Below are 27,298 nucleotides of genomic sequence, written 5' to 3'. Positions count from 1 at the left end.
GTTGTAAGAGAGACACTGCCAATAAAAAGATAATTAAAAAAAACAAAAGACTAAGGCTGGGTGCAGTGGCTCACGGCTGTAATCCTAGCACTCTGGGAGACTGAGGAAGATCACTTGAGCTCAGGAGTTCAAGACCAGCCTGAGCAAAAGTGAGACCCCCAAACAGAAAAAAATTAGCCGGGCAGGTGGCACACACCTGTAGTCCCAACTACTTGAGAGGCTGAGGCAGGAGGATGGCTCGATCCCAGGAGTTTGAGGTTGCAGTGAGCTATGATGATGCTACTGCACTCTACCTGGGGCAACAGAGCGAGACTCTGTCTCAAGAAAAAAAAAAAAAAAAAAGACTAAAACACTAGCCAAAATACGTCTCAATACCTCAAACAAGTAACAGTTCTCACAACAATATATCAGGCTGTCACTAGACTGTTACAAAACTTGTCCAGCATATATAGCCTTTACCAATCACCATCTGGTTTGTATGCTCTTTTGACATATTAAAGTGGAGGAACTCTTGATCATCTACCCATTTCTTTGCCTACAGTCTAATTTCTTTCCCATTTCTAAGGGGAAAGTAGAATCTACAGTGAGCATGATCAAGCCCAGATTCTGACCTTTTCTCACGTCAAATGAAACTGAATCTCAGTACCTGGTTAAAGTAAAATACTGAATACTTTTGCTTCAAATAAAGTTTACCTTAGAAATTAAACTAATCCTACAAGTGAATTTTTAAAACACACAGCAAAACTGTATCTCTTTACATGCACACACGTATATAAATGCACGGGAAAAGACTGAGAAAGACACAAGTGGAAGTGCGTACTTCTCTGAGGAGAGGAGTGGATTGGTATATATTAGTTGCATTATTTGAAAGAGAAATATTTTCCTTTTTTAAAAAAGTAAATAAATTCTATCTTGCTACTCATACCTATTTTCTTAAAGGATTTTTTCATTAATTCCATAGTGCTTCTAAACATTCATCAGGGAAAGTGTCCTACCATTGATATTTCTTATTATAACCAAATTTCCCCAACAATCTGCCTTGTAAAAAATGTTGTTTGTGGGTATAAGTGACCAAAGTATGTCCATTGATCAAAACCTTTTGTTCTGTCACATTACCAGAAGTTTACATTCCTTAGTGAGGGTCAATACCGTGATGAGGTGAAAGCAAAAGGACTAGAGTTCATGTTTTGGCTGTGTTAAGAATATGCTGGGGGACTCTGGGCAAATCACTTTATTTGTGCAATGATGAGTTGGACCAGAATATACTCTGATAATTAGAAGACAAAGATGAATAAAGATTTATAAAGACCATACTTCGGAGGAAAGTTCCTCATTCAGTTCTGAAGCGCTAGGAATCTAAAAGCAGGGAGACAAATTCCCTTCAGTTCAGCAAACACTGAGCCCCTACTATATGCTTCGCATGGGAAGGAGGCACTCCCAAGACCAGGCGCTCACTCACCAGGGCTTAAAGGGATTTCCAAAGAACAAAAGTCCTTTCACTCAAGAGACGTTTCGCTTCTCTTAGCCGCAGCCAGCTCCCAAAGTGCCAAAGCCTACTGACTGTCCACTCTCGCCAAGCCAATAGTAAAATGAGCACCTACCTGCTGTGAACGCGGAGTGACACTACTACAGTTCCCAGCATGCCTCTCTTCCCACCAGTGCCCTCCCCCGCCCCCGCTCCTGGGTTCCCGCAGGCCGGGACTTGTAGTCCCAGCCCACGGCTGGCGGCGGCGCTGAAGCACTCTTGAAATCTGCTTTTCCTTCCTAGTAGGCGGTGAGACCGCAAGTTCCAACTGAAGTCTTACTCTTAACGACTAGGTCCTACCCACTCAGAGTCGCATTCCCTCATCCAGAGGAATCAACTCTCCTCGCAACGACCCTCAGACAGCTGAGCTCCCCGAGTGGGGCCACGCCCCGGAAGTGGAGTCCAGTCGCCCCACAGACTGCTGAAGTGCCTTCCAAGCCCGGCCCGGGCCTTGGGGCGGGCTTGGGGGCGTGGCCTGGAGGCGGGCGGGCGGGGGCGGAGCGCTTGGGGCGGAGTCGCGGCGCGGGGCCGCGCATCTGGGTGGCGGCGGGGGCGCGCCCGTGGGGAGAGGCGGCTGCGGCTGCGGCTGCTAGTGGGGGGTGGGGGGGAGGAAGAACCGGGAAGGGGGGCAGGGTGAGCGGAGAGCAGTGTTCCTGAGGCGGCGGCGGCGGCGGCGTCTCCGACAGAGGAGGAGGAGGGCGGGGAAGGATGGAGCAAGCTGGGGGTTGGGGTTGGCGCTAGCCGCAGCGGCTCGCTTCGTACTGTGGGAGAGCGGCAGCTGCTCCTGGAAGTTGTGGTGTCGGGAGCCGGGCCGGTGCCACCGCAGCCACTGCCTAGGGCGGTGGGGAGGAGGAGGGAGCAGTGGGGGTTGGCGGGGGTCGGGAGGGAGGGACGGGCTCGGGTAGCGATCTGGGGAAGACGGAGCGGGCTCTGCGCCGGGCGGGCGGGCGGCGGGGGGGCCAGCGACCGCAGGCGGGGGGACGCAGGAGGATGGAGCAAGTGGAGATCCTGAGGAAATTCATCCAGAGGGTCCAGGCCATGAAGAGTCCGGACCACAATGGGGAGGACAACTTCGCCCGGGACTTCATGGTGAGTCTCTCCCCTCGCTGTTGCCTCTTCTAGCCGGCGCCGGAGCCCACCGCCGCCTCTCCCGGCCGGCCCGGGCAGCCAGTGCTTTGTGTGCGGCTGTGAGAAGAGGGGCGGAGGGGGCGCGCACCAACCCCGAGGGCCGAGTGGTCTCGGAGGCTGACGGGAAGTGAGACCGCCTCTGTCCCTCGGCCTCTATTCTTCTCCCGTGTTCGCGACCCCCTCTGCGGGCGCCCGAGGCGCGAAGGGAGCGGCCGCTGGGCCGAGCCCGTACCCAGCACTGCCGCCTGCGACCACCTATTGTTTCTCGGGCCGGGAGCCGGAGGCGAGTGAGGTGCAGGCCGGGGACTCGCCTTTCCACATCTCCCCGCCCAGTCTGCTCCTCCCGGGAGGGTCGAGGCAGTGTGTCTAGCTGCGACCCGGGAGGCGAACAGATCGCGGCTGACGGAGCAATGGAGATATTGAGGTTGGCATTAACTCGTGGGGTCTCTTTGCTCAAGCTGGTCTCAAAGTGGGCAAGGTAGGACTTCTGCCGTTTCTGGGTTCGTAATTATTATTTCCAACACTTGGGAAAGGATTGTCCATGAGGAATCTCTGTTTACCTAATTTCCGTTTACCCCTGTCCCGTCTCTATTCTGCTGAGACTCAGGTTTGTGGGGGGGTCTTGGGGTCAACGTGACTTGAGGTTGAGGGGGTAAATGTGGGTGGGGGGTTATCCTGAAGGAAATCTACTTCGGACTCTCTCTGGGGAATGTTGCCGAAGGCGGAGGGGATGTGACTATTACTTCCTATCCGGGGTGGGGGTGGGGAACTTGGGAACAATAGTCCTGGTGGGGCGGAGGCGAAGATACGGGCCGAAGCCCTGAACTAGGAGATAACCTTCCCGGCGGCCCCCCTCTCCTTTCTGCCCTCTGCTTGTGCAGGCAGGCTTGAGGGGAGGTGAGGGTTAAAAGTCTCGTTCGTGAAATTGCTAGCTACAGCGCTTTGAGGGGGTCAGATCTGAAGGCGTGGGACCAGAAGTCGACTTCCTACTTTACCCCCCCCTCCCCGCCCCTTTTATTTTTCTGCTGGACAATGTTCCCTCTAGGGTTGTTTCCCGGCTTAGGAGGCGGTGGTTGCGGCTGCTGCTCCTACGGATATTGCGCAAGACTGGGGCGTTGGAAACCCTGGAGGTCTGGGGAATGGAAAAGGAAGTGGGACTTTGGGAAGTGGTTGCTCCTTAGCCTTGGTGGGGGTCGGAAATGAGAAATCAGCTAGGGAAAATTTTGATCCTAGGCAAAGTACACCTCCAAGAATAATCACTTAACTCTGAGATTTGGATTATGAATAGGATACACAGTTAATATCCATAAAATGAATGAGCAGCAAACATTGGCTAGTTTTTATTTCAAAGTACAGTCGTTTTCAAGATGCAGGTGAAATGACTTTTAGTACTGAAGTACTTTTTCACATTTTAAAGAGACTTCGGTCTAGAAACCTTTAGCGTTAACATTTTTGACGGCTTGTAAAATAGATCCTTGGTTTTACACAAAATTGTAATAGTATTTTTGAGCTGTGTGATTCCTGCTTCCCAGATCAATAATAGACAATAGGAGTAAAGTTTTGTTAATATCCTTTGAAGACTGGAAAATATAGGTTAAATAATCTATTCCTTATTTTTAAACATTCTCGTTATTAAACTATTTTTTTATTTGAAAAAGTCAAAGGAGAGGACATTTCCCCTTCTTACTATTGAGAATTTTAATTATATTGGTATCTTTTGAATGGTGTCATTTACAATAATTGGATAGAGTCACTTTTTTACTACCTTCTAACAAAGGTAGAAAATATTTGAGTATTTAAGATGTGTAAAATTAGTGTTTTATGGTCTTATTTTGGTTATGGAAGAAGGGGTAGTATGGTCCCTGGCCATTTCTTGTTTGCATTCTAGTCGTCTTGTTATCTCAGGGTCTATCCTGTCTGCAAGGAGCATTGTCTGGTGATGTAGGCCATCAGGACAGGTGCCCAGTCTCTGAACTTCTGCACGGGGGAAGTAGCCTTAGGGTTCATGCTTTGGGGATGAGTCAGGGATTCCTATTGGAGATTTCATTTCTTAAGGACTAAAGGAGTTTCCTTTTTCTTCAGTAATACCTAGGTATAGCTAGGTGATTCTGCTCTGGAGATTTGATGACTAAGGCTATTCTTTTATAGTGCTTGCTTTTTTTATTTCCTGACTTGATAAGCAATAGCTATAATTAAGGCTGCCAGTAGTTGGTGCAGCTTTTTCCCTTGACTGGAAGGCTGGAGAGGAACTATGTCCCTCTGGTATGGAAAGGAAAAAAAGGATCAGCAGATAGATTCTAACTGTTCTATTCTTAAATTCTGATGTGGATTAAAAATGCATTTTTAAATCTTAACGTTTTAGAAGTGAGCATTAGAGATAATCTAGCTATTATAACCCTGTTCCATTATAAAGTAATAATGTTTATTCCAGATTTGGAAATTATGGAATAATAATTAGTAATGCCTTACATTTGGGAAAGTTGGAGTGAGCATTCAAACTGTCGTCTGACTCAAAGCATGGTGCTCTTTCCATTATTCTATCCAGATGTTTTCAAGTCCCATAATCCAGAGGCTACCTCTGTTCGTGTTTTCAATACTTCTGTGTGCCATAACTACGTGTGTCATACATATTTTGTAATTTATGGGTTTTTTTTAACCTGACATTTTGATAAGTGTTTTTCATTATTATAACTTTTGTAAAAATAATTTTAAGTAGCTGTGTAATATTTTACCAGGTGACTAGTTTGTATCTTAACCCCATTTTCTTATGGTTGAATGTTTAGGCCATTCTATTTGCCGCTATTAATCTATAATAATCCTATGATTGATGTTTATGCTAAAACTTATATATTTTTCATTATTGCATAATATATCTTTCCGGTAATAACTAGGTAAGAGGATATAAATGTTTAGTACATGTTCATAAATAACTTTGAAAAAGTTGTGTCAGTTTATACAACTGTCAGTAATACATGAGTGTTCATATCATAATTATCTTGATCTTTATTTGATATTGAAAATGTTGTCTTGTTTTATTTTTATTTATTTATTTACTTTTTTAGAGATGGTGTCTCACTCCTTTGCCCAGGCTAGAGTGCAGTGGGATGATCATAGCTCACTGCAGCCTTAAACTCCTGGGCTCAAGCAATCCTCCTGCCTCAGCCTCCCAAGTAGCTGGGACTACAGGTGCATGTCACAACACCCAGATAATTTTTTTTTTTTTTTTTTGGAACAGGGTCTCACTATATTGCCCAGGCTGGTCTCAAATTCCTGGCCTTAAGTGATCCTCCTGCCTCAGTGTTCCAAAGTACTGGGCTTACAGGTGTGAGCCACAGTGCCCAGCTGGTATCCTGTTTTAATTTGAATTTCTCGATTACTATTGAGGATAGAAATTTTTCCACCTGTCATTTACTATTTATTCTATGAGTTGTTTATTCCTGGCCTTGGCCTATTGTGCCCCCATTCTCTTAAAGATTGTGTAAAACTATTGCCCCCAGTTCCATGTTGAAAACATGCTAATTTTGCTAATAAACACATTAACAAACAGCCAGTTTGTGGCAGATCTAGAACTTGATCTCACCTGTCTCAACTTTTAGTCTTTACAGAATGATGAGACTACGATTGTGACAAGTCAATGTAGAAAGTAGGGTGATGCATATTCATGTCTGACAGACCTAGGTTTTACTCCCTCAGATTCCCTGAAATGGTCTTGGGGTGAGGGATGAGGAGTTCCTCAACCATATTTTGAAAACCAGTGAGCTAATACAAGGTAAAGGCTAAAGGTGATGCTGGGAAAGGTAGAGGTCGGATTGTGAAGGTTCTTAAATCTATGCTCTGTTCAGATTTTATTCTATAGACCAATAATAACAATTCTGAATAGTTCTGCACTGAAACTCTTAGAGTCACAGGGAAAGTAAGGAGGAGTTAAGAAAGTAGACATGCTGGCCTAACTCTCAAGCAGTGTCTGCTCCCACCTCCCTTCCACCTGGTTTTTGAGATTGATTGTGAGCCTTCAGTTATATCCCTCATATAGGTTCTGGTAGAAAAGTTCAGAATCACTACTCGGGGTCTCTGGAGAGCTCCTGAATGTTTTAAGAAAGGTAAACAGTCTGGGTACAGTGGCTCATGCTTGTAATTCCAGCATTTTGGGAGGTGGAGGCAGGAGGATCGCTTGAGGCCAGTTCGAGACCAGCAACACAGCAAGACCCTGTTTCTACAAAAAAATAAATAAATAATTTTTCAAAAGAAGGTAAACAGTCATTTTACACACAGTCATTTGTGTTTGAGAAAGTTGCTTCTGATGGCAGTATGAAGGATGGAATTTGGGAAGCTATTGAAAATAAAGGAAGTGAGATATTGAGGGCCTAAAGTGAACTAAGGCAGAAGGAATAGAGAGTGTACAATGGATCTGATGAGGATTAAGAAAGAAATCTCAATGATTCACTAGATGTGGGTAGTAGAGGAGAAAAAAGTCTACTAGTAATGTGACTTCTAAGATTTCTAGCTTGGTAAACTATCACCCAAGCTAGAAGGTACCATTTGGAGAAACAAGTAGAGGAGACCAAACAAGATTGTGGGAGCAAGTTCCAGGGGAGAAGAGGATGAATTTAGTTTTGTGCATATTAAAACTGAGGTGCCTGTGAGACATCCAGTAGAAATATAGATAGAGTTCAAGAAGCTCAAGATTGCTGACAGGATGGAGTTAAAGATTTAGGCATCATCATATACGCATGTAGGAGATAGTTGAAAGCATAGGAGTAAATAAGCTTATTCTGACAAGTATATAGAGTGACTAGCTTTAGGTTGAAGAGGGTCAGTATTTAAAGAGCAGCCAAAAGAAGGAAGTACTAGTGATTGTTCCTGAGGTGTGGTCAAGGGTAGCAAGGAGAACCAGAGATATCAGAAAAGCCTGGGAGAGTTTAAAGAAAGGAGTTATTACCAGAGTCAAATAATGCTGGGAGGACCCATAAAGTGAAGTTGAGAAAGTACCCATTCCGTTTGGCAAGTAGGAGTACTTTGGTGACTAGAATAAAGCAGTTTGGATTGGGGTATGGGAAGAAGCCAGACTACAATGGGTTGAGAAAAAAATAGGTAGAATGTAGATATAATTTCCTTCCATTTATTTTAACATTTTGAAAGTAGATGGTGGAAGCTAGAAGGAGATACAAGTTGAAGGGGAGTTCCCGTCTCACTGCCTTTTTAAAAAAAGAAATGAGAAATAGAGAATATTTTTCATGTTATTCTTATCTATGTGTGAAATGATTGTTTTGTAAGTATAATTTTAAAAGACAGATAACAAGAGCATTGCCTTTTTGTTAAGTAAGACCTCTGAAGTTTTTGATTAGAAGTTTGTTTTTTGAAAACAGAAAGGGAGGGAAGATTGAAAGTCTGCAAAGATTTTATGCTGTAGAGTCTAGATAATTATTTGTGTAACTATTCAGTATTGTGGCTTGTAGGTTTTTTAAAAAAATTAATAACAGCTTTATTGAGATATAATTATGTAACATAAAATTCATTCAAAGTATTCAGTAGTTTTTAGTATATTTTGAAATTATACAACCTTCACCACAATCAATTTTAGAACATTTTCGTCACCCCAAAAAGAAACCCTATACCCATTAGCAGTCATTCCTCCCCCTTCCCACTAGCCCTAGGCAACCACTGATCCAACTTCTGTCTCTATAAATTTACCTATTCTGGACATTTTGTATAAATAGAGCCATACAATATTTGGTGTTTTGTGACTCACTCTCATTAACATAGTGTTTTCAAGGTCCATCCATGTTGTACCATGGATTAATAGTACTTTTTCCTTTTTATGGCTGAATAATATTGTATGGATATCCCATTTTGTTTATCCAGTCATCTATTGATGGGTATTTGAGTTGTTTCCAGTAAGACTAATACGAATAATGATACTACAAACATTTGTGTATAGGTTTTTGTGTGGACATAGGTTTTCACTTTTCTTGGATATATACCTAAGAGTAGAGTTGCTGGGTCATATAATAACTCTGTTTAACATTTTGAGGAACTGTTATCCAATGCTGCTGCCCATATTGCATTCTCATTGGAAGTATATGAGGGTTCTAGTTTCTGTACATTCTCACCAATAGTTGTTGTTATCTGTCTTTTTGATGATGGGTATCCCAGAAGGTGTGAAGTGGTTATGGTTGGCTTGTAGGTTTTTGTATGACTAACTTGTCTTTCAAAACTGGAGTGATAGGAAATATTTTCCAGTCCTTGCATTTGAGCTAATCTTAGTGCTTTCCCAATGCCACTGGTTTAGTTATGCTTTTCTTATCCATCCTTTGATGGGTGTTTAGCCAAACATATTTATATTTTAACTAACTTCACAAGTAGAAGTGAACTTCCAAGAAACTCTCCAGACATGGCTTACTGAGACAGTAAACTAAAAATTTACCCCATCATAATTCTCAAGAATGCTTTACTATATTTGCTTTTAGAATATTGTTAGCTTTTTTCCCTCTAATATTTGACATTTAGTTTGGGAAAAAGGTTTTGAAAGGATGAAACTGAAAGTAAGAAATTAACACTTAGATAGATTTAATTTTTTTGTTCATATAATAAACACTTCTCTGTGTCTATAGCAGTCATTTCATTAGCTTCATAAACATTTACATTTCTGTCTAACCCAGACTGAAAGCCTCCAAGGCTAGAGCCTGGGACTTAATTATCTCTGTATCCCCATTGCTTAATATAGTGCCTGGCATTTAATAGGCACTAATGTCCATTGTGTGAGCAGAAATTGTAGGTGAGCTTAATGCTGTAAGACAGAGATTTACTCTTAAGGTGAATTCTTCAAATGGTCCAAGGGCTTGTCTTTTAGATTAGCATGAAAACTGCTTTTCCCCCTCCTACACACAGATGTGCTCACACAACTGTGGTTGTATTTGGAGTATTCACTGAAAAAGAAAATACAAGATAAAGAGCTAGGCTGAATTCAGACCTTTTAAATAAATATGATTTTATTAATTGCAATTTCAAAAGTGGAAGTGAACTTTTTTTTTTTTTTTTTTTTGAGACAGAGTCTTGCTTTGTTGCCCGGGCTAGAGTGAGTGCCGTGACGTCAGCCTAGCTCACAGCAACCTCAAACTCCTGGACTTAAGCGATCCTACTGCCTCAGCCTCCCGAGTAGCTGGGACTACAGGCATGTGCCACCATGCCCGGCTAATTTTTTCTGTATATATTTTTAGTTGTCCGTATAATTTCTTTCTATTTTTAGTAGAGACGGGGTCTCGCTCTTGCTCAGGCTGGTCTCGAACTCCTGACCTTGAGCGATCCACCCGCCTCGGCCTCCCAGAGTGCTAGGATTACAGGCCACCGTGCCCGACCTGGAAGTGAACTTTTAAGTAACTGCAGACATGGCTTACTGAGACAGTAAGTAAACTAAAAACTTACATTGTGGTAATTCTGAAGAATATTTCACTATGTTTACTTTTAGAATATTCTTAGCTTTTTTTCCTCTAATATATGACATTTAGTTTGGGAAAAGTATTTTGAAAGGATGGAACTGAAAGTAAGACATTAACACTTAGATTTAATTTTTTTGTTCATATGATAACCACTTCTCTGTATCTATAGTAGTCAGTTATTTCTACATAAATTTGAAAAATAGTGCTACATATACATATATGTCTCTGGACACTTGCTTGGTGTACATAGGGATTCAGGACTACTTAAGGTAACTTCTCTACTTGTGCATCCCACACCTCATGTATCATATTTTGTTGACATTATCTTATAGTATTCTTTTTAATAAAATGTCTAATTTTAAACATTTGGCTTTGGATTTAATCATTAAAATCCAGATCCCATATTACTGGTATCTGTTGGACAATAGTGAACTTGTGGGTATTTGGGAAGTGATTACAAGTGATAGTTGTTCTCTCCTTGCCTCTAGTGCCTTGCCTGATCCAGTCCATTCCACATATCATACTCACTTTCCTAAAATACCACTTTCAAGGGTTGGCATCTGTAGGCTAATGGAAACCATACTGGTTGTTAAATCAGGAGATGTGGATTGAGTCCCCATGTTACTTCTAAGTTGTATGTTTTCTTTAATACATATATATGTAGGACCACATCAGAAACATGATTTCATTTTCATTATCAAAAAGTACAAGTTAAAAAAACTCATGGCTCTCTTTGATGACCGTTAAAATTATTGGAAGTTTTATATGCCTAAGCCAATTCAAAGCATCAGATCCAAGCTCTGCTTTTTTTTCAAACTGTAGTTATATATCTGTTTCTATTCCCAATTTTGATTCCCTGGTTTTCCCTTCTGCCTTCCCCCTGTTTTTTAAGTGCCCCTACTTGAGAATCACAGGCCTATGGGATAGAGTCTGTACTTCTTAGCTTGGCATTCCAGAGCCTTAACATAGTCTCACATTACCTTTCCAGTGTTAAACTCCTATGTTCTGTAGTTTGTATCCTCTTCTCTCTGGAATAAGCTATTCCTGGTACTTGAGCATACTCACTAGATGAGTGAAATCTTGCTTATCTGTGGATGTGCCATTGAACATACTTTTTCCCTTTCTTAGAAAACGTTTCTTTTATAGATCAGAAAGCTAAAAATTTAGAATGACTTCACCACTTTCACCTAGCACTTAGAAGCAAAAATGTAATTCATTCTCACTTTCTAGGATAAATATTTTAGCTCAGTTTTTCTTAAAGCACTTATTCTCCATTGTAAAATTTAATTTTCAGTGCCATAAGAATAAAAAACCTTTAATTAGATTTGAGTTGAAAAATTGCTAAGGTAAATCAGATGATAGGCAAATTGTTCTAAACCACTAGTTTCTTCCAAATATGAGTTGAACTTCTCTCCTAGCATTTCATATTTCCTGAAGTATTTACGTTTTTTAGATTCATGCAGTCAAGCCTTGACAATTGTCTCTTTTCGTCTGAAATCACACAAAAATCTTGTTTCTGTTTGTATAATATTACAGGGTCTGTGGCTAGTTTATGGCAGATGTAAGAAACAAACAGTAGTTGCTCTCTAGAAGTTTTTCCTGGAGCATGTGGACTGAGGATCATGTTAATCTCAGAGGCTTTGGGATGTATGTTAATACATTTCCTGTAGTAACTCTTTTTTAGATGTAATCTGCATATAAAAAGCTATTTAATAACATTTGAGTGGCTACCTTGGTAGGCTCTGAAGGAATGCAAAGAGCCTGTCATCTATCCTTAGTCTCTAACATCTATCCATTCATACAGAAGATATTTATTGAGATACTTGAGTGCTCACCATTCCCTGGGCACTATGTTTCGAGTTGTCAGTTAAAAAGATGACAGTCAAAAAGATGGCAGTCATTTCCTTTAGGAAGTTTACTAACTGAACAGACTTGTGAGAAGCAATAGGGACTTTTCCCTGGGGCAGTGGATGGGTTTCAGGGTATCTGTGGATGCTTTCAAATTATATGTAATATTTTGTGTGTAAGCTCATTTTGGCAGAAAGAAGGTTCATAGCTCTTAGATTCTCAAGGAGTTTGGGTCCCAAATACCTCAGAAGCTCTAGACTAGTAGAAAGATAATGAGCTTGGGAGCCATACAGACATTAATTTCTATCCTGGCCTTGCTATGATCATGAGAAAGTTATCCAGAGAAATTGGGAATATAATACCTACCTAGAAAGACCAAGATAACATGTGTGTAAAGCTCCTAACATAATATGTAAAGGATACTCAATGATAAGATGTCATATTGCTCCAATGGAAGTGTATTCAGGATTTAAACTAGAGAGGCAGGAGAGCCTACATCTGCCTGAATAGATCATGGACAGTTTCTACAAAGAGGCCACATTTAAGCTAGTTTTTGAAGGAAGAATTTGTCAGGTGGACTAGGTGAATAAAAGACATTTCAAATGTAGGAAAAAAAGAGCACTTTCAAAGACATGGAGATAAGAAATGTGGGTTTTAGATGAGAGGAACAGGGTGGCAGTGTATAAAGTAAGCAAAGCTCATATACCCAAATAATGGGATTTCCAAAGGGAGATCAATTTAAATGCTAAGTTTGAGATGAATATGAAATCAGCCTCTGTATTCCTGAGTGTTTTGATGAGAAGGGTTTTAATGTTCTATTATTTTGGCATAGTTGTTTAACCTTACAACAGTACCTTTTTAAAATCAAGTTCTAGCTACATGGTCAGTGTTCTTAAATCTGGTAATTTTATTAATACTTCATCTTAAATATATAAAGTAGTACCTTTCTGTTTATATGGTTCTTAGAAGACTAGATCAGTATTTTTCATTGACTTCTGTCAGATCTGTTGAAAGTGCTCTGTAAAAAAATTAAGTGTAAGTCTTTAGGACACAGGTACCTTATTCGTAATGATGGGTCTCTTTCTTACGTTGTGTTGCTCAGGAAATGTGAGTTTTCCATAAGATGACTCTGAAGAGGTTTTGAGACTACACATTTGTGACTAGAACCAAAATGATAAAGGAAGGTAATGCTACAAAAATGTGGTAAATTGCTTTTCTAGATACATTCTTTCCCACGTTGTATATGATGGTTTTACTCCTGAAGTCAGACTCTTTAGTGTTAGGAAGAATATTAAAACTGTTTAAAAATTAAGGAGCTTGTTACAGGTGATGCAGTTAGAAAGGCAGCAGAGCTGGGTTTGACGCAGGTCATGATAGCAGCAGTTTTTCTATGACATGATGCTGCCTAGGCCAACATTTACATTCTTACTAGTTAGGGAAAAAGTCAATAAAGTAAAAAAATGTTTAAAAGTGGAGCATAGGCCGGGCGCGGTGGCTCACGCCTGTAATCCTAGCACTCTGGGAGGCCGAGGCGGGTGGATCGCTCGAGGTCAGGAGTTCGAGACCAGCCTGAGCAAGAGTGAGACCCCGTCTCTACTAAAAAAATAGAAAGAAATTATATGGACAACTAAAATATATATATATATATATATATATATATATATATATACAAAAAATTAGCCGGGCATGGTGGCGCATGCCTGTAGTCCCAGCTACTCGGGAGGCTGAGGCAGTAGGATCGCTTAAGTCCAGGAGTTTGAGGTTGCTGTGAGCTAGGCTGACGCCACGGCACTCACTCTAGCCTGGGCAACAAAGCGAGATTCTGTCTCAAAAAAAAAAAAAAAAATAAAAAAAAAAAAAAGTGGAGCATAAATATCCTGAAAATCACAAAAACTTTTCTGTCACTATAGATTTTTGGCTGTGGCCTACTTCCAAACTAGCCTAAGTGAAAAAATAATTTATTGCAATAAAATACCGTCCTTGAGCTGCTTGAAGGACAGGAACCAAGAAATGGAGAGCCATCTGTAACCTAGGTGACTCGTTTGTTCTATGCCAGCCTCTGTGTCTTTTGATGGTTCTCATGTTTTATCAGTTTTGTCTGTCTCTCTGGGGCTGCTTGGATACTTGTCTTTGCTTCTCTGCAAACCTTCTTTAGACTTATCTGTCTATATTTTGACTCTTACTGGTTTTGGGCTGCATGTGCTGAATAAAGGCATCCCTTATGGTAATCTAACCTATCTCTTTCACTTTTAGCTCAGTCTAGGGAAAGAGCTCAGAAGGACTAGAATTGCTACATCTCATTTTCATTTTGCTGAAAAAAATCAATCAACTTGCCAGTGAGATGGGTGTTGTGTGTTATAAAAATGTGGAGTTGACCAAAGTGGTGAGCTCATTCAAATGCATATGGAAGAACATTTTCTTAGGGAAAGGAAGGGATGGTTTGCTAACTAGGCAGGTGGCCTAAAGAGTGTCTAGTACAGAATCCTTGAAGCAAAATTGAAATAAAAATTACTATTTTAAGGTTTTAGTCCTATATGAACTCCACCCACCTTCTTACAGAGAAGAAAAAAGAAGTAAAAAGAGTCCTTGTGACTTGGGAGAACATTTTGTTGGCTCCGGCAGAGCATTATTTCACATTTACAGTATACACTGCACATCAGGCAAAATATTAAGGTTTCTGTGTGAAAACTGTAAAATTAAGATTATCCTTAAGCTACATATTTAGGGTACCTAAGATTTAAATTATAATTTTTCATTGTTAAAATGCGGAACCTTCTTACAAAGGAATACACTCTAAAGGTCAATTTTATCAGAGTATTATATCTCGTCATTATGATTCATTCCCTGAACATACATCTGAAATATATCACTATCTGAAAGACTAATGTATTTTCTTCACAGTAGATTTTGCATTATTAAAATTAGTCTAATTATAATTCTTTTAGTTCATCAATCATCTAAAATTTATATATTGTGTTTGTCTGGCTATCAGTGTACCTGTGTGTCTGCCTGCCTGCCTTTGTGCCTCCCTTTGCACCTATCTATTTTTCTACTCACCTTTTTCTATATACTCTGTCAATTGGCTGTTTGTACCTAAGATTCATTAATATGTGTTGGAAACGGGTATTAGATTGGGATGTACTGTGTAATTTAGGAAACTTCTGTAATTTATGCTTAGCAGTTTATAATTCTTTACTTAGAATAATGTAAATAGAAATGTAGAGTAGGTAGCTATCAATAATAGGATTTTGCAACTGAAATAATTGAACATGTTCAAATATTTATCTCTAAACCCATTTACTGGCGTTATTAGATATTGCACAAAAGTAAAAGGTTTAATTTTTAAAATTACTTTATAATTTAGATAGAAGATGAATCATTAAAATAAGAGAAGTGTGATTTTAATATTTTAATATATACCAGATGCCTTGGTCTTTTTTCTTTGGAAAGCTAAGGAGATGACTATTTTAATTGTTTGAAAGCTAGAAATAGAATAGTTCTTTGTGAAAGTCAACTTTCAAAGGAATTGTTATTAATAGTAAAATGAATGCTAAAAGTGAGCTTTCTTGAAAGCGTAGTTAGGTAGGCATTGCTGGCTCCATTTCCTTGACCTCCTTTTCATTTCTTTGACCCATTGTAAGCTAACTTCTAGCTCTGTCATTTTGCCGAAATTGCATTTGCCATTATTCCTTAGACCTCCTGGACATATCCAGTGGATACTTTATATAGTATCTATCTTTCTTGGTGCCTCTTTAGCATTCAGCACTGTTGACCATATTCTTTTTTTTTTTTTTTTTTTGTGAGACAGAGTCTCACTCTGTTGCCCAGGCTAGTGTGCTGTGGCGTCAGCCTAGCTCACAGCAGCCTCAAACTCCTGGGCTCAAGCGATCCTCCTGCCTCAGCCTCCTGAGTAGCTGGGACTACAGGCATGCGCCACCATGCCTGGCTAATTTTTTCTGTATATATTTTTAGTTGTCCATATAATTTCTTTCTATTTTTAGTAGAGACGGGGTCTCACTCTTGCTCAGCCTGATCTCGAACTCCTGAGCCATCTTCTTTTTTTTTAAGCCCTTTCTTCCTTAGATGTTGAAGCATCACTCAAACCTGGTTTTTCACCTACCTCCTTGGGCTTTATTGGCTCAGATGCAGCATGCTTTCATCTTTTTCATGCTCTTAGACCCTAAGGGAAATATAATTGAATTCTTGAATATTTAGAAATATTAAAGAATCTTACTAATATTGTAAAACTGACTACAGTGACATGGATTATTCTGATGCTGCTTAAGCTCTTCAGAAGAATAATAAAATATTAGTATTTTCTTATATCCTACATTCTTGTGAAGACTGGTAGATTATTTTAAAAATATTTTTGGAAGGCCGGGCGCGGTGGCTCACGCCTGTAATCCTAGCACTCTGGGAGGCCGAGGCGGGTGGATCGCTCGAGCTCAGGAGTTCAAGACCAGCCTGAGCAAAAGTGAGACCCCATCTCTACTAAAAATAGAAAGAAATTATATGGACAACTAAAATATATATATACAAAAAATTAGCCGGGCATGGTGGCGCATGCCTGTAGTCCCAGCTACTCGGGAGGCTGAGGCAGTAGGATCGCTTAAGCCCAGGAGTTTGAGGTTGCTGTGAGCTAGGCTAACGCCACGGCACTCACTCTAGCCCGGGCAACAGAGTGAGACTTTGTCTCAAAAAAAAAAAAAAAAAAATTTTTGGAAAATACAACTTAATCTAAACTAGAAGTACAGGTTGAATATTTAACCAATACATTAATTTTTTTGTCACTGCTTGATCATATGCCAGTTTTTGTATTGTTTATAAGCTCTAAACACAATATCTATAATATTTTCAAATATGTTACAGAATGACCAAACCATTTATTTTCTAGTTATTAAAGGTTTAGAAATTTTTGTTTTATTTTAAAATAGAATGTGGATTGAATTAAATATATAAATTGTTACTGTTATTTTTTAGATAGAAGAGGGAAAAGCAATCTTTGATACTAGTGGGCAGGAATCTTAATTATGGGGGGTTAAGAAAGGAATGTGTAGATAGGCAGGAAAGAAAAGACCTGACAGGAGTAACATATCTTTGTGATATGTTTAATTTTAGCAATTTAAGTATATAGCATTATAGTGGACACAACAGTGATGTGGATCACAATAGTCATATCTGGATTAGACCTAGCCATTACTGGGTAATATTGAATAAATGATTTAAATTACTCTCAATCTTAATTCCTTAAAACATAGAGGAATTAGTAATAATATGAATAAAGGACACAGTGTAATTCAGATGTTATTTTAAATAAATGATAGAAAGGAAGAGTGATTGAGGGCATTATGTGAGAAGTAAAATAAGCAAGGGGAAAAGGCAACAACTTGCTCTTTGTCTCTTTTGGACCTTTTTGGTGATAGTGACATAAACAATGTGTATAGTGTATTTAATTATATGAAAGTACAGGTTGAACATCCCTAATCTATAAACTCCAAATATGAAATGCTTCAAAATCTGAAGCTGTTTGAGCACCAACATAACGCCACAGATAGAAAAATCGCATACTTGACCTCTTGTGATGGTTTGCAGTTAAAACTTTGTTTCATGCACAAAATTATTAAAAATATTGTATAAAATGACCTTTAGGCTGTGTGTATAAGATGTATAGGAAACATAAATGAATTTTGTGTTTGGGCTTGGGTCCTATCCCCAAGATATCTCTTATTACATATGTGCAAGCATTGCAAAATCTGAAAAAAATCTGAAATCCAAAATACTTTTGTTCCAAGCATTTTGTTTTGTTTTTTTTTTTTTTTGAGACAGAGTCTCGCTCTGTTGCCCGGGCTAGAGTGAGTGCCGTGGCGTCAGTCTAGCTCACAGCAACCTCAGACTCCTGGGCTTAAGCGATCCTACTGCCTCAGCCTCCCGAGTAGCTGGGACTACAGGCATGCGCCACCATGCCCGGCTAATTTTTTCTATATATATATTTTAGTTGGCCAGATAATTTCTTTCTATTTTTAGTAGAGACGGGGTCTCACTCTTGCTCAGGCTGGTCTCGAACTCCTGACCTCGAGCGATCCACCCGCCTCGGCCTCCCAGAGTGCTAGGATTACAGGCGTGAGCCACCGCGCCCGGCCGTTCCAAGCATTTTGGATAAGGAATTACTCAACTTGTATCATCAATGCTAGGTATACCCAAGCAAGTTAGCCTAGTGTTATTTCAAAGTTTTTGAACTTAACCCTGTTTAAGAAATACATTATACCTGGTGATTTAGAATACGCATACTGGAACAAAGGGTTCATCTAACATTTCTTACCTTAACTACTTGCAGTGTGCTCCTATTTTCTATTCTCTTTCATTTTTAAAAAATGTTTGTTGCAGCATACTAAATTGATTTCACTTCCCACTAATTGATCACACTGTTTGAAAACATTCCTTTAGCATGCTATGGTTGCTGAAATAGCAAAGTAAGAAGACTCACACAGCACTATTAGAAGGGAGGTAGTAGCAGGATTGTTATTTTAATACTTGAGAAATTTTTGACTAATATATGATTGAAGTGGCAATGAATCAGTTTAATTCAGTACCTTAGCACCTTCAATTCACTATATTATATACAAAGATAACTTAAGATCTAGTTTGACTTTAAATGGTTCTCCAAGTGATGATTACTTATTGGATTTTGAGGATTAAATGAGGTAATGTTTGTGATACAATGTTAAGTGGAAATACGACATAAAACCAGATTGTTAGCAAGTTGCAACACTGTAGTGTTTATTACTGTATAACAACTCCAAAATTTAGTGCCTTAAAATGACAATGATTTATTTTTTCCTCACAATTCTGTGAGTTGAGTGGATGGGTTCTTTTGCTCGTCTTGCCCTGAACTCATGCATCATGCAGCTGCATTCAGCTGAAGGCTTAGCCTGGACTTGAATATTCTATAATGACCTCACTCATATGTCTGGGGCCTCTGCTAGAATGGCTAGGACCTCTGGTCCTCTATCCACTTGTTTCTTCATTCTAGGCCTTTTCACAGTTTGGTGGTCTCAAGGATCCAAGAAATTGCAAAGTCTCTTAGAGGCCTATATTCTGTAACCCACGTAGTGTCACTTCTCCAGCATTTTAGTGGACAAAGCAAGTCACAAGGCTAGCCCAGATTCAAGAGCTTTGTAGTACTCTCACAGTTTGTAATTATGTATACTCTATATTTATTTACTTATTTTATTTCTAGTGCCTCTGACACAGTTGGTCCCTTGAACAAATAATATATAAAAATATTAGAAGTAAACTTAAATATCTTTTGTTGTGATGATTATCTTTTTTGTTGTTAATGTTTTATTGGAACACAGCCATGTCTCTTTACTTCCACACTGTCTGTGATGGCTTCTGCCATTCAAGGACAGAGCTGAGCAGCTGCAATGGAGACTGTCTGGTCCACAAAGTTCAAATTATTTACTATCTGGCCCTTTACAGAAAATATTTGCTCATGTCTGCGCTAGCACCTCACTTTGGAATTTTAATTTATTGCATTCTGGTCCTTCAGCTACAGTTTGCAACTTAATACCCAGAGAGGTGTAAATCAGTTTAGCCTGTAAGTCTTGAGTATTCCCTGTCCTCATCCAATTACCTGGATGCTATGGAAAACCAGAAGACTGACCTGATAGGACAGAATTCTTCCTCATTAAGCTGTGGGCACTTGGAAGCCATGAGTTTGTCTCTGAAAACAAGGCCACAAGTGCACCAAAGGACAGACAGAAGCAGGCATCCAGCCTCTGAGGTGTGTGGTGGAGACTTGCAGGGAAGGCTCCAGGGAAGTAATTGTGCCTACAAGGGAGTATGTCCTGTCTGGAAGTGCACAGGTGTTAGGGAGGTGAGCTGGGAAGGGAGAGGGGACTCATGCTCCAACCAGCTGCCAAGGAACTAGAGTTTCTCCACTGAAGCTGTGAGTGGTTCTTCATTCCCTATTAAATAAAGTTCCACCTTCTTATCCTGGAATCCAGGTTCCTCCATAATCTGTTTTGGGTGATTCCTTTTCTCATTGGGGCAGGAGTAAGGCCAACTTCCATCCATTTCCCTCTGTTAGGGACGAGTGAAGTAGCTGCGACAGATGCCCATGTAGCTTTGCTTTGTAGGGGTTCTGTCTGCAGCACTGACTTCCTAAGGGATTCTTCCAACTTAGAAATCTTTTCTCTATAGAAAGCTAATAATCTCTTCCTATATTTTTCTTAAAATTCTGAAATCTGGGAGGTTCCTCTGGAGTACTTCTTAATTAACAGATGATCTATGCCCACAAAGAAGGCTTAAATATCTGAGTCAGTATGCTTTGAAAGTAAAACTGTATGACAAGGAATATTACAAATCAAGCATTCATCCTTTTTATCTTTGCTGAGGTAGGGGTCACAGTACACGTGCCCCACAGTTGGTCAGGCTGAAGCACAATGTCCTGGCAGGGCTGCTGGAAGCAGCATTACAGATACCCAGCTGGCCATCCTAGGTGGGCAAGTGCACTGCTGCAGCCACAGGCTCAGACCCACTTGGGGTCCAAGGCCCACACGAGGCGGCTTTTGATGTTGGACTTCTGGATAATTTTTCTTTAAACGTTTTTTTTTTTTTTTTTTTTGCATTTTCCTGTTTTCTATAATGAACACAATATGTTTTAATAATTGGGAGAACATTTTCAGTGAATCTTTAATTTTAAAAGAAGGATATAAAAGTGCCTGGTTCAGGGTCAGTACATATCAATGTAGTTTACTCTCTATCCTGTTCAATAGGTTGTTTCAAACACTTGAAAGCAGTCATAGATTATCTGTTTTACTTTTCTTTTCTTTATTTTTTTTGAGTCAGGGTCTCATTCTGTTGCCCTGGCTAGAGTGCAGTGGTATCTTCATAGCTCACTGCAACCTCAAACTCCTGGGCTCAAGTGATCCTCCTGCCTCAGCCTGCTGAGTAGCTGGGTCTACAGGTGCTCCATGCCCAATTAATCAATCAATCTTTCTTTCTTTCTTTCTTTCTTTTTTTTTTTTTTGTAGGGACAGGTTCTCACTCTTGCTCAGGCTGGTCTCAAAATCGTGGCCTCAAGCAATCCTCCTGCCTCAGTCTCCCAAAATGCTAGGATTATAGATGTGAACCACCATGCGTGGCCCAGATGATCTATTTTCTAACGCATTTTCTCACACGAAACATTTTCAGTACTCTCAACCATTTCTAATATGATAGGCCAAATACTTTTTAATTTTTCATTGTCTTTCAAACTGTGGCATCTAGAAACTTAGAGTATCTTATTTTTTGAAGAAAACAGTAGATCTTCTGACTTTTTAAAAAAATATTTTTGCTTTTGGCTCACAGTAAGTTTGTTGCAGTTAATATCTCTAGGTCTTTTTTATAATCTGAGTTTACATATCAGGTTATTCCATACTGTATCTATATAATTTCTTTTACCCTAAAACAAATTTTTATCCTGAATATTTTAAAGTTTGAATTCTGACATTCAACATTAATTTCATCAGCAGCTAACCCTGTGAAGGATAAGTGCTGTTGGTTTTATTTTATTTATTTATTTATTTATTTTGAGACAGAGTCTCGCTTTGTTGCCCGGGCTAGAGTGAGTGCTGTGGCGTCAGCCTAGCTCACAGCAACCTCAAACTCCTGGGCTTAAGCTATCCTCCTGCCTCAGCCTCCCAAGTAGCTGGGACTACAGGCATGCACCACCATGCCCGGCTAATTTTTTCTATATATATTTTAGTTGGCCAGATAATTTCTTTCTATTTTTAGTAGAGACGGGGTCTCGCTCTTGCTCAGGCTGATCTCGAACTCCTGACCTCGAGCGATCCACCCGCCTCGGCCTCCCAGAGTGCTAGGATTACAGGCGTGAGCCACTGCGCCCGGCCTGGTTTTATTTTATAAATGAGAAAACATCCTGAGAGAAGTCCCTAAGGTAATGTAGTTGGAGCTTGATCCTCAAATGCATGCTCTTTCTTCTGCTCTTTCCTACTGAGAAAGAAAACCTATTGTTAGCTTCAGAGAGGGCAGAATAGGGATGAAGCGTTAAAAGAGGAAAGCAGGCTGGGCATGGTGGTTCATGCCTGTAATCCTAGCACTCTGGGAGGCCAAGGCGGGAGGATCGCTTGAGCTTAGAAGTTTGAGACCAACCTAAGCAGGAGTGAGACCCCATCTTTAAAAATAAAATAAAATAAAATAAAAATAAAGAGGAAAGCAGATTATGAGTCACCATAAGGAAGAACTTGCTGAGAAGAGAGAAAAGGAGAGAAGGTTCACATTTATTAATGTTAAGCACATAGTATGTAGGTGTTTTACATACTTAGCCTCTTTACCCGCTTTCTCTTTAGCCTCTCCAATTTTTTTTTTTTTTTTTTTTTTATCAGAAAGCACAAGAAATGGTCTAATTTTTCCTGCCTCACCCCCTGAAGTTCCTCTGGTATATTTAAAGAGACTTAGAAACAGTATTTTTAGAGGTCCCCATCTATAACATGAAGCAGGACATTCCTGTACCTTTTGGATTTAAGTAACACTCCATTAATGTTAAGCATTTTGGGGGCAGTCAATTTTTTTTAAAATCCCTAGCAGTTACAATGGTTGCCCTGTTCCTGCTATCATTCTGTCACAAATATTTATTAAATGCCTGCCTCAGATGTTCTCCTAGGTGCTGAGAATATATTAGTGAACTAAGTACACAAAGTGTTGCACACATGGAGATGATGATTTGGTAGGAGTTCAGGAGGACAGAGATAAATACATGTATTTAAATAGAGTTATGATAAGTGGTACTGGAAATATTAGAGTAATACTTGTTGACCACTTATATCCTAGATGCTATACTGAGCACTTTGCTTTAATTATATCAAATAGTCCTCACAAAGACTGTGAGTGAAATATTCTTGTTATCTTAATTAAAGATAGAATAATTATGTGGTGGAGTAAAATCCTTGAAGAACACCACCCTCTAACTGGGGCCCATGCTCTGGCTTTTATGTGGAAAATACAAGTAATGTATAGAAAATAGTGTTTTATTTGGGGAATGATTATATGTTGCTTGAATGTAGTGTATGCTGTTTGATCTGTGTAGGATGTAAAAAAAAAAAAAAAAAGTCCTACATTATTATCTTCAAGTATTGGCTTTGCTTAAAGTAACAGAGGTAGTTCATTCTAAAACCACAGTTTGTACCACCTGCGCATAAGAGAGTGATAAGTTCAAAATGTCGGATTTACTCTTCTACCTCACACCTTTGAAATTAGTTTATTTTCTTTCTAAGCTTTCTTATATTTTCTATTGCTCACTAATAGAAGTATTGACAGAGAAGGTAGGTCATTGAAAGTAATATGAATCCCTGTATTTTGAATTAATAGAATCTCAGAACTAAAAGGAAATTTGGAAATCATTTTACCAACTCATAAAACCACTCTAACATTCTTTATGAATACTTCCTCATAAATTGCTATAGTAGTTTCCTTTTGTGGGCTGTGGACCAACCTACACAAATTAAATCTAATGACTCTTCCATAATTTGCCCATTTTAAAATTTAGAATAAAAAAGGACTAATTAAGATAGCACAGGAAATTAATTGAAACTGAGAAGTTTTAGAAATATTTATTCATTTAAAAATAACTGATTTTATATATAAATATTTTTATAAATAGCTTTTCTAAAAAATTTAGTGAAGAGATTGGCACTGTTTTATAAATCTCTTTAGTGTCTGACTAAATAGAAGACAGCTGGATTCTCATCTGCTTCATTCAATTTGTTGCTGTATCTTATATTGCTTGATGTATATGAAGAAAATCCAGCTTCATACAGGTATTTAGTTGGAAAGGCAGGAGGGCATTATTAGCCTGTATCCTTCTTTGATACTATATCAAAACTAAACACACAGTAGTTTCTTAAAGATTAGTTGCAATGTGGAATCTGAAATAATATCAACTGACTTTTCTTATTCTGTTACTTTAAAAACTTTGTCCTTTCTTGCATTTTGAATAGATTTTTTTTAACTTGTGTGTGAGTTTGAAATGTTACACATTTGTTATTGGGAAAATACTGGTTCACAGAGTTTTTTTAGAACTTCCCAATGTTGATGCATTTTATTTACAATACCAAGTAATCATGTAAGTTAATATTACCGCCAGTCTCATCAGAAGGTCTCAAAGTATGGACAAGCTGTTAAGTTCATAATGGGGAATTCAAGTTTTTTCCTACCTTCTGATTTTTGCTTGAAAGCTTTAGTACTACCGGTTGTTTTCCTTGAAGTGATAGGCTTACTTTGTTCATTTTCAAGAAAATGTCTGTCAGATAAGAAATCTGGATAACTATAGTTTGTCCATAAAAATGGTATTCCATGGGAAAAAGTGGCTAGTTCAGCTTGTAACTGAAAACAATTGCACAAGAGCTTTTCCTAGAGACAACCATTGTCCTTTGGTATACTGCCAAAGTGCTTTAGGTGTACTTCCCATTTTGTTACACAGAATATTAAAAAGACATGTACATGAGGGTCAATATTTAATAAAATTTGTAGTTTTTACTGCTTCACTGAAGATACTCTTAAGAGAAACTGGGCTTTATTTTTCTTATGAGTGTGGTGATGAAGAATACAGTGCCTACTAGTTAGTTTGGTATTCCTATCTTGGTTTGTGGTAAGTTGCCAGCATTTTACCCACCAGTGCTTTTGCACCATTAGTGCAAATGTCAACAGAGTGAAAAGGACAAATAATGTTTTAGTGTTTTTATGAAAATAGTTTTGAACTTACAGAGCACAAAAGCGTGAGGCCCTCCAGGGGTCTGCTGACCACACTTTGAGAACAGCTGGGCTAGAGTGTGGGGGTTGGCAAACTTTTTCTTAAAGGTTCAGACAGTAAATATTTTAGGCTCTGTAGGCCATATATGGTCTCTACACAACTACTGAACACTGCTGTTATGGTGCAGCCATAGATAGCACATAAACAATTGGATGTGGCTGTGTTCAAATTAAAACTTTATTTACAAAAATAGGCAACTAGTGGGCCTTTGTTTGCCTTGGTCTATGTAGAAGGTGGCAAATCTGTTAAGGGAAAGGGAGATTGGGAGCAGATCATAAAAGACCTCATTTTTATTATATTTAGGAGTTTTCACTTAATCATCCTCCAAGCCAGTGATCTCCAAAGTTTTGATCGCCTACTTTTCTCAGTATGTACCTTCTGTGTGTGTATGTGTGTGTATTATATATAAATTTGTAAATCATACACTTTAGTACTATACTAAAATTTATTATAAAATACATGCCAAAAATTAGAAAAGGATGAGATAAAGCTTATGCAAGTAATGTTTCTAAATTTTAAAAATTTATTTACTAATCGTACAAAAAAGTGTATTTGCTTGTTAAAATCATATTACGCTATAAAAATCTTGATTTTAACACTTTGTGAAATAGTGATTCAAAGGCTGGTTCTAAGTTTAACAGTTTCCATAGATGAAGAAGATATCTAATAAAGATACATAGATCGAAGTGGTTTTACTAAAGTCATCGTGCTCCTTTTTTTATTCAGCCAGTATTGAAGACCTATTAATATTATGTACCAGACCCTATCCTAGACCCTGAATAATACAACTCCCTGTGGAGCTTACATTCTATTGGCAAGACTCCTAATAACCTAATAAACAAGTAAATATTAGTAGGTCAGATGCTAAGAACAATAAAGCAGAGTAGGAAGAAAAACAAGTGTTGTGTATCAGTTATCTATTGCCACAATAATGTTGTATAACAACCATAAAACCTCAATCGCATACAATAACATGCTTTTACATGTTGTGGGTAGTCAGCTAGGCAGCTTTGCCAGTCTTGACTGAGTTCATTCACATTTCTGGGGGCCACCTGGCTGTCAGCACATCCATCTTGGCTGTGAGAGGATGATTGGGGTTATTTGAAAGTCCCTGCCCCTTCTCATTCCCCAGCAGGCTAGCCCAGGCACTCTTGTGGCTGTGGCAGAAGTACAAAAGCAAGTGAGGAGAAGTACATAAAGCTTGTCTAGACTTGGAACTGGCACACTGTCACTTTTGTTGCATTCTATTGGTTAACACAAATTATATTGCCAGCCCAACTTCAAGGGGGTAGGGAAATAGATGCCACCTTTTAAGTCAAAAGAAATGCATAGTTACGTGTAGTTTTAAGATAGGAAGGGTTGGCCGGGCACGGTGGCTCACACTTGTAATCCTAGCACTCTGGGAGGCTGAGGCGGGAGGATCACTCGAGGTCAGGAGTTCGAGACCAGCCTGAGCAAGAGAGAGACCCCCATCTCTACTAAAAATAGCAAGAAATTATACGGACAACTAAAAATATATACAGAAAAAATTAGCCGGGCATGGTGGCGCGTGCCTGTAGTCATAGCTACTTGGGAGGCTGAGGCAGGAGAATTACTTGATCCCAGGAGTTTGAGGTTGCTGTGAACTAGGCTGACGCCACGGCACTCTAGCCTGGGCAACAGAGTGAGACTCTGTCTCAAAAAAAAAAAAAAGATAGGAAGGGTTGAAAAATAGGCTATTAATATGATCAATCTATCCTTTGTCAAATATAGGAAATGTTATTACATCAAGTGGTTAGGCCATTGTACCAAGACTTGAAATAGTGAGGGAGTGAGCCATGTGGTTATCTGTAGAAAGAGCGTTCCAGACAGAAAGAGTAAGTGCCCAAGAACCTGAGGTGTTGAAGGAATGTCAGGGAAGCCAGTGTGCTTGAGCAGAATGAATGAGAAAGAGAATAGTAGATTTGTGGTAGGGTTCCGAGTTTAGCATACCATCTAGGTTCTTGAAGGCCATCAAAAGTACTTTGGCTTTTACTCTAAGTGAGATGACCTTTTGGGTTTTACTCGGTGGTATGATGTTGTATTGCTTACACTTTATTTTAACAAGATCACCCCAGCTGCTCTGTAGAGAAGAGGCTATAGTGGGTAAGGACAGATGCAGAGACCATTTAGAAAGCTATTTCAGTAGTTTAATCAGGAGAGCCTAAAGACAATGGCAGTAAATATGAAGAAAAGGGATGAATTCGGAAAGCAATTCTTAGGTAGCATTAACAAGACTTGGTAAGAATGGAGGGTGAGGACAAACTTACCCAAGCTAACTTGGACGCTAAATGATAGTGATGAGATAGAGAGTACAAGAGGAAAGATGAGTTTCAGAAGTTAGGTAATTAACTTTAGAGGTTTTGAGTTGGAGTTGTCTGGAAGATATTGAGGTGATAGTAATGAATTTAGATCTCAGATGAATTTAGTGTTAGGGGTGGCCCTATAGAGCTGGAATTTTTTTGTGTATTGGTGATCATTAGACTCATGGAAGGTGAGATTCTTGGGATAAAGAATATATACTGAGAGTAA

General features: G+C 39.3%; 1 protein-coding gene across 1 annotated transcript in view; it reads left to right on the top strand.

The window, feature by feature from the left end:
* Positions 1-2,202: 2,202 nt before the first annotated feature.
* The window catches only part of PTPN12 (protein tyrosine phosphatase non-receptor type 12), a 93,511-nt gene continuing 68,415 nt past the window's right edge, over positions 2,203-27,298 (top strand). Inside the window, exon 1 of the mRNA XM_069461399.1 lies at positions 2,203-2,614. Coding sequence (XP_069317500.1) covers positions 2,516-2,614 — 99 coding nt within the window. The 5' untranslated portion in view covers positions 2,203-2,515. The remainder of the gene's footprint in view (positions 2,615-27,298) is intronic.

The sequence above is a fragment of the Eulemur rufifrons genome, chromosome 29 (genome assembly GCF_041146395.1).
Source record: "Eulemur rufifrons isolate Redbay chromosome 29, OSU_ERuf_1, whole genome shotgun sequence".
In the NCBI taxonomy this organism is placed as follows: Eukaryota; Metazoa; Chordata; class Mammalia; order Primates; family Lemuridae; genus Eulemur; species Eulemur rufifrons.
Note: the sequence above shows the minus strand (reverse complement) of the source record. Positions and strands in the feature narration are given on the sequence as shown.